The following is a 15,073-nucleotide window of genomic DNA, read 5'->3' as shown; positions in this document are numbered from 1 at the left end:
TTGGGGTACGTGCGGCATCAAAATCCAACAGGGTGGGAAGGCGTGGGGCTGGGAGCCCTGCGGGCTGCAAGGAAGGGACCAGAGGTGGCATATGGTCATCTCGTCGGTGGTAAGGCAGGGGGACCTTTTGGGAGCACCTCTCCTTTTCTTCTCCAACCCCTCAGGGCTCACCAGCATGGCTCCTTCTGCCTGCACATCCTCCACTACTGTCGGATCTGGCAGACTCTTTGCTGGGGAAGCACCTCGAAATGATCAGAGGCAGCTGTAACTGCTGGCCCCAGGCAGTGGGAATCATCCCAGGCAAAGGCAGAGCAAAGCATCCCGGCGGAGCCCGAGTGCTCCCAGAAATTTCAGCGAGGGTGCTGGATTTTTGGCACCCCTGGAAGACCGCTCTGCATTTCCAGGGTGCTGTAGATAAACCTGCGGGTTTGCAGGCTCTGGAAGGAAAGGCTGGTGGAGGGAGAGAGGGAGGGAGGTGCGGGTACATCCTGGGGCCAGACCGTACTGGGCACACTGGGACCTTTGCTGCTGGCACTCGACGCTCAGCTCTTTGGCGCTAACTTCTCACTGTGGCACTGCACCAGGCCTGGTTTGGAAATGCCCCCGCAGCAGGATGGGGTGTCCCCCGTGTCCCCGACAGAGCCAGCGAGGAGCCTTTGTCTGTGCAAAACCTGCTTCTCCTTTCCCCTCTCTCCTGAGGCTTCCCAGCGACTGACTTTCTCCTGAGCATCCCTGTGCACTGGAGGGCACCAGCACTCTCTCGCAGCTCCAAGGGTGCAGGATTTGGCCCCTCTCTCTGCCTGCCCCAGGCTCCCCCCCTTGCCCTTGGGTTTGTGTCATTCATTTCCTTCCTCCCTGCAAAATCACAGCTGTACTTGGCCCGTGTACTTGTTCCCTTGCTCCGGGTGTTTTGCCATTTTTATCTTCCCGCCCCACCATACGGTGTGGGAGCACAGGCGGAGCGAAGGCTGCCAGGGAAGGGATGAGGAGAAGGACAACATCTCACCACCGACATTTTCTAGCCTTTCATGGAGGAGGAGGGTAACAGAGCCCTCTGTCCCAGCAGACACCCACTTCTGCAGGCCGGTGGGTGCTGCGGGTGCCTGTGCTCCACGGGAGCGGGAGAACGTGACCCTGACGGGCACAACGCCAGCACCCAGCAGCGGCACTGGCCGATGGAGCAGCACAAACCAAACAAACTGAGTGGCCTGATGAATTAATCAGCTGATGGACTCTAACTCGGGGAGCAGGAGCCAAAGGGATGAGTAAACAAAGGCCAAGCTACACGAGATGGTATTTAGGTGCAGAGTAGCTGCCGGTGAACTATTACAAGTTGCAGATTAATTCTAGGTGTTGCTGCTTTTCCTGTTGCACAGGCAGCCACCAGCCTGCCCCGCTGCGCAGCCGGCGTGCAGACGCCTCGGACAGGCTCCGCTCCTACCTCCAAGAGCTTTCGGTTGAAATATATTGAGGAGTTGTTGCTACAGCTCTACGGGCACAGAGACAAGCGCTCCTATTTTGCACGTGGGGGATACATGGAGTTTATTGAGCAGACCCCCGGTATACACCACGTGGTGTGTGGAAGCTCAAGTGCTTCTGGTTTTGAGGGTGCACTTAGTGCAACTGTCCCACAAACAATGACGATGGCAGGTGTCCCCCCAGGCATCCGTGGGGTCCCGTGACAGCTGACGCACAAGGTTTCCCTTGCTTTTGGGACCGCTGGGATGAGAACCTCCAAGCTGATGACACCAGCGTGGTCATCCTGACCAGCCTCCCAGTGCTCCCTGGGGTTTTGTCTGCTGCAGGGTGATGGGATGCGGCATCGCCCCACCGTGGGCACTGCTGGACCCCCCGTCCTGGGAAAGGGCCTGCTCCTGCAGAGCATCGCACGGGGGCCATGCCCTGCGTCTTCCCCCGCAATCTGCAGTGCCAGCGCAGGGCAGCAGCTCACCAGTCCCCTTGTGCTGGTTCAGCACCAGTACAGCAGCACTAGTACACCGGGAGAGGACCAGCGCACCGATCCAGCGACACCGCTAGCACCAGTACACCAGCGCAGAGAACCCAGTTCGCGGGCAGCGTTCCCAGTACAGTAACTACCGCAGAGCAGATGTCACAGCGGAGCAGCACCAGTGCCCCCAGCGCTGGGCTCCAGCGCGGTACCAGTAAGCCAGTACAGACTACCCAGCGCAGGACCAGTACACCAGCGCAAGACCAGTACAGAGCACCGAGGCCTCACCGGTGGTGGGTCCGGGTGCGCTGAGCGTTCGTACCCGTGCCCGCCCGCGCGGGGGCGCCGGGCGCCGCCGTTCGTGTTCCGGTGGTGCGCTGTCCCTTTAAGAGCCGGACGGCTGTACCAAAACAAAACGGCGGCGCGGCCATTGGCTGGGGCGCGGGCACGTGGCGCACAGCTGGTTTCCTGCGGCCGCGCGCCGGTGGCAGCCCCGCGGCACCCGCCGCCACGGCCCGGCCCGGCCCGGCCCGGCCCCGCCGCCGCTCCCGCTCCCCCGGCGCCGCCCTTGGGGTTCCGGGGCGGGACCCGGTGCTCTTGGGGATCCGTGTCACCGACGGTTCGGCCCGGTTCGGTTCGGTTCGGTTCGATTCGATTCGATTCGGTTCGGTTCGGTTCGGTTCGGCCCGGCCATGGCGCATTCGGCACCGCTCGGCCTCCTGGAGCAGGGCTGCCCCATCCAGGTGGAGCACGATCGGAAGAGGCGGCAGTTCACTGTGCGGCTGAACGGTAAGGGACGGGGGGGGGGGTCAGGGCTCCCCGGTACCTTCCCCCTTCCCTGCTCCCCTCTGCTCCCCCCGCGTCTACCTTCTTCGGGGGTCCCAGACCCACAGTACCTACAACCCCCCCCCGTTTTTCCCCCCGTTTTCCCCCCGGGCTGCTGTGTGGTTGCTCCACCCTGCCACCGTGTGCCCCCCTCCGTGCCCCTCTGATACCGTTCTGAGCCCCCCTGTACCTTCTCCAGTGCCCCTCCCTCCTGCCCCCCTAAAAGCTTGGCCCCGGAGATCTAGGGGTCGCTTGGCTGCCTTGGTTGTTGGTGGTGTGTGGAGCCCCATGCTGGCACAGGCAGGTTTGGGGGGGGGGACTAGCTCGGCCCCCCCAGGAGCAGGTGCCTTTGGATGACGTGGAGGTGCCACACTGGGTCAGCGTGGGGGGCGTTCCTTGGTGTGAGAGCTGCTGGGTGGATTTTCTGGTGGGATTTCGGCTGAGAAGCTCCTCCGGGGTGTGAGCGGCCCTGATGCTGTGGGGGTTTGGCACCTGGTTCGGTAGGACCCACAGCACGGAGCCAAGCTGCCATGAGCATCCATGGGACCCGGGGCGGTGGAGGTCTAGTGATGTGGTGCCCCCCCCCCCCCAACAGCTCTGCTGCGTATCAGGCAGAGTGAACAAACAAGAAGGTGCCACTAAAATTTCTCTATGGCACGCCGATTCTTTTCCAGCCGTCCTCTTAATGGTTAATCCCAAATATTCAGCGATCCAAACATCTCTTCCCTGTCTGTTTGTCATGCCCAGAACCACTCTGGGGAAAACAGGCTGCCTTGCTGTCCTACGGAAATTGCAGGGTAGTTGCCTTTAAAAAAAAATAAAATAAATAAAATGAGTAGTTCAGAAATTATACAGACTGTAGGAGGCATTCTCAATAAAACAACAGGAATAGGCTGGATTTTATTTTAGACTCTTCTCCCCCCCCCTTCTCTTTTTTTTTTTTTCTCTTTATTTAATTCCACCACTAATTACAAAGTGCAGGCTGGAGGCTCCGCAGTGGTGGAGCGAGGAAGGAGGAGACGTGCGTGCTGGGTGCGGAGAAAACAATTTCAGCAACTGCTTATTTCAAACAGAGAGAGATCAAACGAGGTCCCAGGTGACGGGTCCCCGCTGCCATCGCGAGAGCTGTAACACAGCGTCGTCGCTGTCGGCAAAGTTTGTACGTGCACGAGAGAGAGGGGAGAGCTGAGGACCAGCGGTTATTAGGGAAATGTAATCTTTGTGTCGTGGTTTGCCAAATAAAACCCCTGCCAGCCATGCCGTGGGCTGAGTAGCGTTTGGTGGCTGAGTGGAGATGGGTTGGGTCTGGAGAGGATGAACTTTGAGAGCAAGAGAATCAACTGTGGGAGTCATGTGTGAATTGGCACAAAACCTGCTTTAGGAGGGGATCACTGCGGCTCAAGAAAGCCACAGCCTTCCCCAGGCTTGTAGGTGGTTCGCCATGATCAGGGTTGTCTTTTTCTTCTGGGAGTTCAGGGAGCCTGAACCCTTTTTTTTGGTTTTTTTTTTTTTTGTGAGTTCAGCGGCAGCCACGTAAGGAAGCCGAGCTGAGCAGCGTCCTGGCGTGACGGTATTCCTGCCGCTGGGCTGACTAACACACACGCGGGGCAGGTGATCCATCTCTCCTTCTTGTGAGGCATTTGCTGATAACAGCCGAGCCCTGGAAGGCTGTCAGGAGATAACCATCTCTGTGGGAGTGCGTGGCGGGGTGTTTATTTCCTGGGCTGCTGTCTTCATTGCTCTTCCTCCTGGCACGATGAGCATCAGTGGTACTGAATGCTCTGGCATGTTTTCCCCGCTGCACGCAGGGGAACAACAACAAACAGGCCAGGCACAGATTTTTAGTGTCCGTGTGACCCACGTGTCCCTCTGAGAGCAGTTTTGTCCTGTGTTACTGCTCTGTGGCAGAGATGAACAGCAGCCCATGGGGCGACCCTGCAGCTCGCCAGTGTGCTCCAGGGTCAGCTTGTCTCTGGTGTCTCTTGTCCATATTTCAGACAGATGTTGAGTGTGGGTGATGCACTGGGAAAACACAGGTGCGTTGAGCTGGTGGATCAAGGGGCCAGGTTTTGCTCATCTCCAGTACTAGCTGGTCTCTGGGCTGATGGCTTGGTGGTTTATGGTAATGTGAGGCTGGGTAGGAAACTTTTTGTGGTGATATTTTTATGGAAATCCCTGTAGCAAGAGGCCTGAGACACCATGAAAGCTGTGAACTAGTTGTGAAAGTGTTTATTTTCAGCATCACCCTGTGTGAGCTTCTGTGTCCCCGTGTAACCTCGTGTTGGGATTCCCTCCTCATACACAAGAAAGATGGATTGTGTCTGGTTGTTTCCTGGGTTGCCCCATCTTTCCCTTCCTCGGAGCCCTCGTTGCTGCACATGGCTCCTAAAACTGATAGAAACAACTGCTTCACTTTAACACATTCCCTTTTTCCTTGCATCCCAAATGCAGAAGCATTGAGAAGCTGAAAGTGAAGCTGATTACAACCAGACCTCACTAAGCTTCGTTAGTCCTCTGAGAGGGGGGCAGAAAGAAGCCCAACTGGATTTGTAATCGGTTAAGATGTGACTAACAGCATGAGCTAGCCAGAAACCTCCCCATACAGGGACTGCATTGGAAAACATCAGTTTGTCAAGGCTAAAAACCTCCATGGGCATCATATAGGCTGGTTTTGTCAGGAGTAGTTGGGGGGTTGTTTGGGATCTGAAATACAATTTTTGGTCAAAACAAGAAACCCAAAAAGACCTCTACCCCAGAGCAGTCGGCGGGTCAGTCCAGCTTCTGGCACAGCTGCTCGGGGCAGGGGAACGGCACTTTTAGCAGCAGCCTCTTTGGCTTCTGGGTGCCCATCAAACACATCAAGCTCTCCTGTTGGGAGACGGGCTCACCGCATGCGCCGAGCGGCTCCGGTTCCTCGGGGACGCGGGGGCTCCTTGCACACCCGCACGCCCGTTCATTCAATGCATGGGTGCAGCAAGCCACGCTTCCCAAACCTCCCAGCTCCTCCCCAGCGGGGTTTGGGCAGGATCCAGTGGCTGGAAGCTCCTGCTGTGGCTGGAAGCTCCTGCTTTGCCTGCTGCTGATCTGAGTCTCGGGAGCTCCTTGTCAGGAGTCCAGGCTTGGGTTTATGAGGAAAACTGGAGCAGGTCGTGCCTTGGTGCTTTCCTCCCTGCTGGGGCAGATGCCCTTCAGGAGGGGAAAACTGCTGAGTTTGCAGTGGGGGTGAAGGGATCTGGATGATGCATCAAGACATTCCCACTCTTTTCCCATGGCACGATCATCCCGAGAGAGCTCCTGAACAGGAAAATGCTTCAAACCAGAGCGCCTCCCCCCACCGCCGCTCCTGCGAGCGAGGCCCCTCCATGCCGGTTGCGCCATCTCCGCTCCGTCTGTTGTCCTCTGTTGTGTTTTCTCTCCGTAGTAACGTGCCAGCGGCTCCCTGGGGAGTGAGGCCAGCCCGCTGTGTGCAGCAAGCTCCAGCCTGGGATGCGTGAGCTCCTCGGGACGTCTCGTCCCCTCGGCTCGCCCCACGCGCAGCTTTCGGCAGCCACCTTTTGGCTCAGCAGCCAGAAGAGCTGAGCTGCTGCCTGCCTCCGGGCTTTCCTGGGTCTGAGAGCAGGAACTGGGGCTGGCATCTGTTCTCTGCCCTCTTGCTCTCGGGGAATGGCTTTGCAGCAGTGCCCCAAGGAGGCTGAGGCTCAGGGGCTGCCTCCAAAGGCTGATGAGCGCAGAAATTGGCCCGTTGGCAGCCAGCCGTCACCGGGCCCCTGCCCTGCTCTGGTCCCGGGCGCACAGTGGTGTATTGTGGGCTGTGGCCAGCACAGAGGGACAGGGAGAAGTCCTTGGGCTGGAGGGCAGGGGTCCTGCTGTGCTGCCAGTGCTGCAGCATCCCCTCACCAGGCAGGCACTGTGCGTGCCCTGGGAGAGGGGTTCAGGAAAGAATGGATTGGAGTGGGGTGCCCGGGTCTTCCTGGGCCCCTGCTGTGTCCCTTCCTCAGCTCAGGGTTGGGGCTGGGCTCGCTGTGTGTTCCCCTGAGCCTGGGGACTCACGTCTGGCAGTACAGCTCAGCTTGTGGCACAGGGGCCACATCTGCTGCCCAAAGCCATCCACCTTGCTTGGGTGGAAGCTCTGTGACACTGGTCCCAGTGGAAACCCTCCGTGGAGAGCAAGTTCTAACCCAGTCCCTTGCCCACCTCCCAGAAAAGCTTCCCCTTCCCCCGTGCACCCTGTGATTTGAGGGAGGGAGGGCTGGGGAGCAGCTGGGCTGCCATTGCTGCCTTTTTCATCGCTCGGCCTCCTCTTGCTCCTCTTTCTTGCCGTGCTGATTTGCATTGACTCAGACTTCCTCGCTCACGGTGGCCTTGAAGCCGAGGCGCTGCGCAGGGGAGTGTCTGCAAGTCAAACATCATGATCAGGCTCACGGGGCACCGCTCGGGCCGGCCGAGACCTGAGCCTGTTCTGCCAAGCTCTGTCTGTGCAGGCTGATAAAATCCCTGCCCCGAGGTCTAAGGGGACGAGACAGGCGAGAGGCCGGCTTGTGGCGTCCCTCTTATGCCGTGTTTTGGTGTGGGTCCTGCTTGCGTGCCCTCTCTTTCTGGAGGACTGCAACGAGCTGGGGCTGGGCTGCTCCTGTGAGGGGTCAACGCTGCTTCCAGCTCCCCCAGCTTTGCGATGTTGCCTTTGCTGGGAGCAGCCCCCCACGTCCAAGGTACCAAGTAGCAGCAAGGCTGGTGTCTTGCAGCAAAGTGCTTCTGCTCCCGTCTCTCCATCCAGCCCCGAGGAGGCCTTTTGCTGGGAAAATGCGGGTTATGTCTGGAGCTGCTCATGGAGAACCCAGGAACAGTCCTGGTTTGGGGGTACAGCTTGCTTCACCCTGCTTTTCCCAGAGGCTCTAGGCCCAGGTAAGGGTGGTGTGGAGAGGTTGTGCAGAGCAGCTGTTTTTGAAGGAAACAGGCTTTCCGCCGGCTGCTCCTTCCCCTCCCTTTGCGAGCTGTTGGCCACCTTCAGCTGAGCTCAGGAGAGGAAGAGGGGTCTCTGTCTCCAGGAGAGGCTGTTCCTGCAGGACCTGTGCCGTGAGCCGGCGTCGCTGCGGAGGCAGGGCTGCCACGAGCGTGCAGCCCGGCAGCAGACGGTGGAGGATCCGAGTGGGATGCTGTCGCACAAGACTGAAATCCTTTCGGATCCTGGCTTGTTTCTCCTTTGTTGATCAGGGCTTTTTCCCACCTCCAGCCCCTGTGGTGGTGCAGTTCTGTGTGCCCAGCTGTGCCCAGCTTATGGGTTTGGCTTGGTACGTTCTTGCCCAGAGGGGTTGCAGGGGGTGTTTGCGGTGACCTTGAAGCATAACCGCTCACCTCTGGCTGTTCCCCCACCACCAGCAGTCCGGGTGCTCAGTTTGTGGCTCCGCATCACCCACTATCCCACAGCAGGGATCGGGAGATAAGGGACCAGGCGATGCTCAGCCCAGCCCCGGGGTTGTGCAAGGGTGGGGACGCAGCAGCGGTCTCCTACCGAGCTGTCGGTGTCACCTGCAGGGCCCGCACCAAACCCTATGGCATGAGCGCCCCTGATTTCATGCGCTGGGTGGCTCAGGGTCCCGTCACTCAGGTGAGCACATACAGATGCGGTTTTGTACTTGGCTGAACTGGGACATTTTTCAGAACTGGGACCAGTTTCCCCCAGCACTGGTATCACTGGCTTTCTCTGCAGAGCCGGATTGGAAAATCAGGTTTCTGCCTGTGTTCATCTCTACGCTGGTGACACCCTGCAGCTCCCATCCCAGCTGGGGTTTTGTGGTGCTACTGTGATACAGCAAATATCAAGGGAAAGTCTGTCCAGGGCAGATCTGAGATTCTTCAAACGCTGCATCATCTTCTGCTTTTTTTAATTATAAAATGCATTTTTGTGGGTGATACTTCTATACAGATCATATATACAGATGTATAACAGTGTATTTTTTAAAAAAAGCCAACAATCTTTTGCTCATCACTTGGAGAAGGATTGAATTTTAAACTTATCAAAGCTTCAGGCAGAGTCTATGGAAAGTTTTGGCCTGGGAGGAGAGCAGAGTGCGAGGGCTGGAGGCTGTGAACGGCGCTGTTACAGGAGCATTTTACAGCCTTCGGTGCTGCCGGCACCTCTGAGGGCTGCTGCCGAGCGTGGCGCTTCTGATGTGAGGGTGAGGGCACCCAGCTTTGCCAGTGCCCCGACCCAGGTGGGCTTTCTCTCCAGCGAGACCGGTCTGTGCTGCTGGGGAAGAGCTGAGCTTGCAGCTGCTCCCTTGGCGCTTTTTGGGTGCCTGGATCCACAGAGGGAAATGCTGTGGTTTTCCCTTTTATTTTCTTCCCCCTCCTCTGCAAGGATTTGCAGCTGTAAAATGGAGCTATAGGATCTCATCTGCACAGGTCCTGGTAATGGGGAAGAGGCGAGCGCCCCTTCAGCCCCTTCCCCGCCCTGTTACCTCTGCCTGCCCCAGCGGTTCACCCCCAAATCCTCCGTCCTGAGATGGAGCGGGGGATCTGGGATCTGTAGGGAGGCTAAAAGCGCTTGGCTCTTTGAACTAGAGGCTGAGAGGGGCAGGACTGATGCCTGTAAATACTTGGGGGGATGGCAGGGAGGGGAAATTGTTTACGTCCACTCAAGAACAATGTTGGCACAAGAATGAGCGGGTAGAAACCAGCAGGAATAAACTCGGGCTGGAAACGTGAAGGTTTCCATCTGATGTAGGAGGACTGAGTCTCTGCCTAAAAGGAGCAGGAACAAAAACTTGACCTGCTCCTCTTGAAACACAGGACTCAGATGGGTTCATTTCTAGTGCCTCTCAGCACAGGGCTCAGGTGAACTGGGCTGGAGTTGTCAGCTGAGATGCAATAACATAAAGTGTAATATGGTTGAACCTTGTGGCCCTTTGATCTCCAATAACTGTCGGAGGGAAAGGAAGGGTTTCCATTGCTATGAGCTTGTCTCTTTGATTGGAAGCTTGCACTTCTGAAACACACTTTTAAATACAGAAACCCTCTAGAAATGAAACCTTTGCTTTTGCGTTGAAGACAGAAGCTCAGGTTCTGCAGATGAGCCCGGAGGGGTGTTATTAGCTCTCTCTGATTTACATGTGTGCTGAAACTTCTTTTTTCCTGTAACTGAACTGCTGTGAGAGAGGTCAGGGTGTCGCAACAGGAAGCCTGTGTGTCTGCGTGTAACTGTGTGTGCACGAACCCCCTTGCACGCCTGTGTGCGCTTTCCTGTGTGTTCGTGGGAGTCATCTCTCCCCAAAATGTGCCTGTCCAAATGCTGCAGTGCCAGGCCAAGAAGTCTCATCCTGGTTTACATGCCACGACAAACCTCTGTGCTGTAGAGAGAAAGGAATTGGCCATTACCTGGGTCAGCTTTGTCCTGTTCTTCCTCCTCCTCTTTTTGCTCACTCCCACATCGACACATCCCACCCCTCCCGCCAGCTGTTTTCCTACCCTAAATGTGTTATGTTGGCGTATTGGTGATTCAGGTCCGGTCCAGGGCCTTGGAAAGGCCAAGCAGACCTGCTTCTGCTCGCACCTTGGCGGGGGGACACCAACAGGGACGTTCCAGTGTCACCGAAAGCAAAGTCTCCCACTCGGCACCACAGCCGTTCCCATGGGCGCGAGGGCTGTTGTAGCGGTCCCAAAGCTGCCCGTCGCCTGCTGTGGGCTCCTCGGTGAATGGCTCCGTCTGACAGCAAGCCACAGCCCAGGGCTCCTTGGGGACACCCCGAGCCTCACCCCGCTCGCTCTCCTCCTCCCCCCAGGTTGTCACGACAAGGCGGTGCTGCTCTATGAATACGTGGGGAAGCGGATCGTGGACTTGCAGCACACAGAAGTACCGGACGCCTATCGAGGGAGAGGAATAGCCAAGCACCTCGCGAAGGTACAGCCCCAGCTCTGCCTTCTCCCCTGGGCAGAAGCTGTCACTGTCCCAGCTGTGGCTGGAGACCCTGCCCTTAGCAAGGCCCCGTTGTGTTGGCGTTGCACGTGTGCCCCACGGGAACCATCCCTGCTCCGATGGGAGATAGGGGCGGCTGGCGGAGCAGATGGAAATCCGTGGTCAGACGTTCCTATTTCTGGCAGCGAGAGGGGCTGGGTGAGTGCCAGCACATCGAGCCGCTTGCCCAGGCTCGGCCCTTTCCTCCTTGCAGCGAACAGCCCTCGTGCCCCCCTTGCAGGGGCTGATGCAGCACCTCTCCTGGGGGCTGGACCCCCTCGTCTCAAAGCTTCAAGGCCTTTGTGAGTCGTTTTCCTGCCTTGGACCCTGCTTTTGAGGCCTGCAGCCGTGCAGGGAGGGCTGAGGAGCCGTGAGCGCAGTGGGGGGGGGACACTGCGGGGTGTTGCTTTGGGGTTACAGCTGCTCCCCAGCCCTGTAAGCCAGGGCAAATGGGTGACAAAGGTGGCCTTCATGTGATGTGGCTGGGTCACCTGCAGTGCAGCATCCACCGGGCTGGGATGCCTTGAGGGTTACCCGGGGAGTCCCTGCACACCTCTAGTTAAACTGGGGACGCTGTGGAGGCTGTGGCAGGATGGCTGTGCTTCCCCCCCCAGCCCTCTCCCTCACCTGGGAGCCAGGGGGGGTACGTGAGGGCAACTCACTGCTTCTTCCCATGTGGGGTACGGGAGTCTGGACCCCCGTGAGGCTTCAGAGGAGCATGTAGGCTGGGGGTGCTGTGCTGGTTGTAACCCGTCTGTCCTCTCCGGTTTGTTGCAGGCAGCCCTGGACTTTGTGGTGGAGGAGGACCTGAAAGCTCACCTGACGTGCTGGTACATTCAGAAATACGTCAAGGAGAACCCGCTGCCGCAGTACCTGGAACATTTGCAGCCTTAAGGCAGGACTGCTCTGACACCAGCACGCCTGTCCCTGACTGTTCAACGCGGCCTTCGCTTCTCTGCGGTCTCAGGAATCCCCCTTCCCACACTCACAATTCCCATTTTTTTTAAGCACATCCATGTGGTGCACGAGTGTGGGCATGGCCTCCTTCTCTCTGCCCACATGTGAGCATGGCTATGGCCCTTGGGCCAGGCTGGCTCTGGGCACATCTGGTTCCCCCTGGTGCTCTTCCCAAGCCAGGGGGTGGAAGAGGATGATTTTTCCACCAAACTCCATCAAAAGACTGGGAGATGACTCGGTCTGCACCTCATCCTCTCCCCTCTGCTTGGTGAACTTGCTGGGGGATGTTGGTTAGAGCTGGTCATGGGGTACCAGTCCCCTCTTCCTCCCAGCAGCTGGGGGAAATGCTGTGGATTAAGCCTTGTGGGACAGAGGGAGGCGCTGGAAGAGCCCTAGCGCCGTGGCAGGTTCATCATCCCCTGCAGCATCTGTTGGGTGCCAAGCCTTGCCCAAGTCCACAGATGAGGACGTGTGGGCCATGGTGGCACTTTGGGGACTTTGCTGCACCGGCTGTAGGAGACCCTGGGACGGTGACACCTTTGAGCCTAGAGACAGGAACCTTGTGAGGAGGGGGCTTTGGCCACAGGGGCTGCGGCAGAGCGTATGCAGTGGGAGCGTGCAGAGGAGGAAAGGCGGCTGAGTTGCAGACGCTGCTCCCCAGAGATGCCAGCTCCTGCCCAGCCTTCTGTACGCAGCCCCAGCACGGCCTCCCCGCAGGGCCACGAGTTGTTGCTCCTGTCTCTGCTCCGTGCTACCAGCGTTGACCGTGCTGGTGTGGACCCAGCCTGCTCGGGAGGAGAGCACCAGCCCCCACAGCCAGCCCTGGCTTAAGCAAGGAGGGGACATCCCATGCTTTTTTTGCAGGCACCAAGGTAGTTTCCTGCAGCTGAAGAAGAAGGCTCCCCCCATCTCCCTCGACTCCAGCTCTGCACCCCTGTCTGCATCCTAGATCGTAAGGCCTGAGCTGTCGTCTCATCCTGAAGAGCAATGGGGGTAAAGCCTCCAGGACCTGCTCCTGGCCTGTCTCCGAGGCTCGACGCTAGAGCCGCCTGCCTCCGCGTGGATGCTGCTCGCTTCTCCTTACGGCCTTTGGAAAGGAGCCCTGGCTGAGGGCGTTACCCCTCTGCTCGCTGGCCTCCTCGCAGCTCCAAGCCCAGGGTGCTGGCAACATCGTGGGCTTCTCTGCTGGCAGCAGGACCACCCTCGTGTCATGCTGTTACCTCCGTGGATGATGACCCTGTAGCACAGCTCAGCGTTGCCACAGTCGGATGTAGAGGTAACACCGTGATGGCAGGGCACTGCCTGGTTTCGGCTTGCTGCCTGTCCTGCCTTGCCCAGGCTTTCCAGGGCTTGAGTCTAGACCCCAGAGCGTCTTTCCCTGAGCTCTTGGGATTTTCCAGTGTCCTAGGGTTGGGCTGGGGGGGGGGGGGGGGGGCAGATAGTGCTGCTGGAATGCCAGCCCTGAGCAGCCACTGGGGGCTGTGGCCGAGCAGAATGAGATAAAGAGCCTTTCACTTGGAGGCCAAATCCAGACCTAGCTTATCTCTCAGCGGAGACTAAAGTTTACAATCTGTGCCACGGACTGAATGAAGCCCTGGCCAAGAGGCAGCTCAGCCTTCTCTCAGAGCCCGGTGTGAAGTCCATGGTGGTGAAGGCAAAAGCTCCTACAACCTTCTCTTCTGGTTGGGTTGGTGGAGTTGGAGACCCTGTGCCTGATCTCAGCCAGGGAGGCCCTGAGCTGTTCCTCCCAGCCACCGGCTCAAGGCGAAGCCCTGCTACCTGCCTGTGCTTTTGGGTTGCCCAACGCCAACGTAACGCAGCCCTCTGTCCTCAGGCTCGTGTAAAACCTCCCAAACTCCATCCCTGCCCCGCCACGTCGCAGGCTGTGAGACCCCTGCCCGTGCCCACCACCTGCCCTGGGAGGGACCCGTGGCCAGCAACAGACCCATCTCCAGCTTGTGCTGCTCAGGAAAGGCATCGGGCTCAGCCCTGCTGCTGCCTCACGTTTCTGCCCTCTTGCTGCTCGTTTCAGCCTGGCTTAGAGGGACTGGGAAAGGGTCACAGGTAACGAATGAAAAGGGGCTCAAGAAGAAATCTGGGCTGCTAAACGGTCACTCTTTAACATGCAAAACGCACTTCAGCATCTAGTTATGAGAGCAAAGCTGGCTCGGTTACAGCCAAGTGATGACAGAACCACCCTTGCTCTTGATCTCGAGTCGAAGCTGAACCACCTCGTCTCTTGCAAGCCAAGATAAGACACTGTCATATCTCTGTCGCAGCGGGGCTGGGTGCTTGGGAGAGATGTGCGCCTGGTGGCCTCGTGGGAGCAGCTGCAAGCCTCTGCCCTGGTTTTGTGCTCGTTTCCACTGTGTGGCAGTTTCCCAGAAGTCCCCCCTCGTGTCCGCTGCGTGAGAGCGGCTCGCTGGAGGGTGTGCTGTGGTCACTGCACCGGCGGTGTCCCAGCGTCCAAGCCTAGCTCTGGAGCCCTCCATGCTGCTCTGGCAGAAACCTCATGCTTCCCGGCGCGGGATCACGAGTGGTGATCGCTGCCTTAAATCGGGCCCAGCACTGTTTTGCTGCCGCTTCCCTTCGAGGTGCTACAATCCCTTCGGTGTCTGACCTGACGGAGACGTGTGCCAGTGTCCGTGCCAACCGTTTCACTGCTGTACCCATCCTCTGCCCTGGCCTTCCCTTCCCCGTGGTCTTTGATGTTGGCGAAGAGCAATACCCACAGGTCACCAGCGATGCCGCAATCCACGGTGCTCTGGGTCCCTCGGTGCTGGGCAGCCCTCCCTTCTGCCTCTTCACCAGCTGCCCTTTCCCAGCTGGTGGCTGCAGGAAGGAGCTTTTCAGTCCGGTGCTGCCCCTCGGTGCTGACTAGTCAAGCCTGGAGGAGTTGGGGATCTTGGACTCTCTCCAGCAACAGGAGTGTGGAAGTGGTTTGGTTTTGAGGTCCCCAAACCCATTTGAACTACAGACCTTGGTGGGTGGGGAAATGCAGATTGCTGTCAAACCTGCTTCCACACCGCCCGACTTGAAACATCCCCATCCCTCATCCACTTTCCAGCATTGTCTTCCTCTTTCCAAGGTTTCCATTCTGTTGAATTCGGTGGTTACAATGTGCCTTTCCTTCTCAGGACCTGTTACAAACGACCTTTCTGCTTTTGTTTATGTCTAATACTTACCTTTATCCTTCCTTCTGTCGAACTATAAAACATGAACATAATGCATGGAATACAATACAATAAAAAGCGTGGCTTAACTGACCTGCCGTGGTTCGCTGTAGCGTGCTTGGTAGGAGGCAGGAGGAGGTGCCCACAGAACCCAGGGGACCTCGGGCATCCCCAGCTCTGTCACTGCTGAGCTGGGCCACTTGGGCAGAGCCCTGTCAA

The 15,073-nt window shown here is 58.0% G+C and overlaps 1 protein-coding gene across 1 annotated transcript; it reads left to right on the top strand.

Annotated features, from left to right (window-relative positions):
• Positions 1-2,640: 2,640 nt before the first annotated feature.
• Positions 2,641-13,073, top strand: NATD1 (N-acetyltransferase domain containing 1). Its single transcript, XM_086473108.1, has 3 exons — positions 2,641-2,737; positions 10,552-10,670; positions 11,502-13,073. The coding sequence occupies exons 1-3, from the start codon at positions 2,641-2,643 to the stop codon at positions 11,616-11,618; spliced, it is 333 nt and encodes a 110-aa protein (XP_086329234.1). The 3' UTR covers positions 11,619-13,073.
• Positions 13,074-15,073: the final 2,000 nt, after the last annotated feature.

The sequence above is a fragment of the Leptosomus discolor genome, chromosome 14 (genome assembly GCF_034619465.1).
Source record: "Leptosomus discolor isolate bLepDis1 chromosome 14, bLepDis1.hap2, whole genome shotgun sequence".
NCBI lineage: Eukaryota > Metazoa > Chordata > Aves > Leptosomiformes > Leptosomidae > Leptosomus > Leptosomus discolor.
The sequence above is the reverse complement of the archived record's forward strand: the minus strand, read 5'-3'. Positions and strand labels throughout refer to the sequence as shown.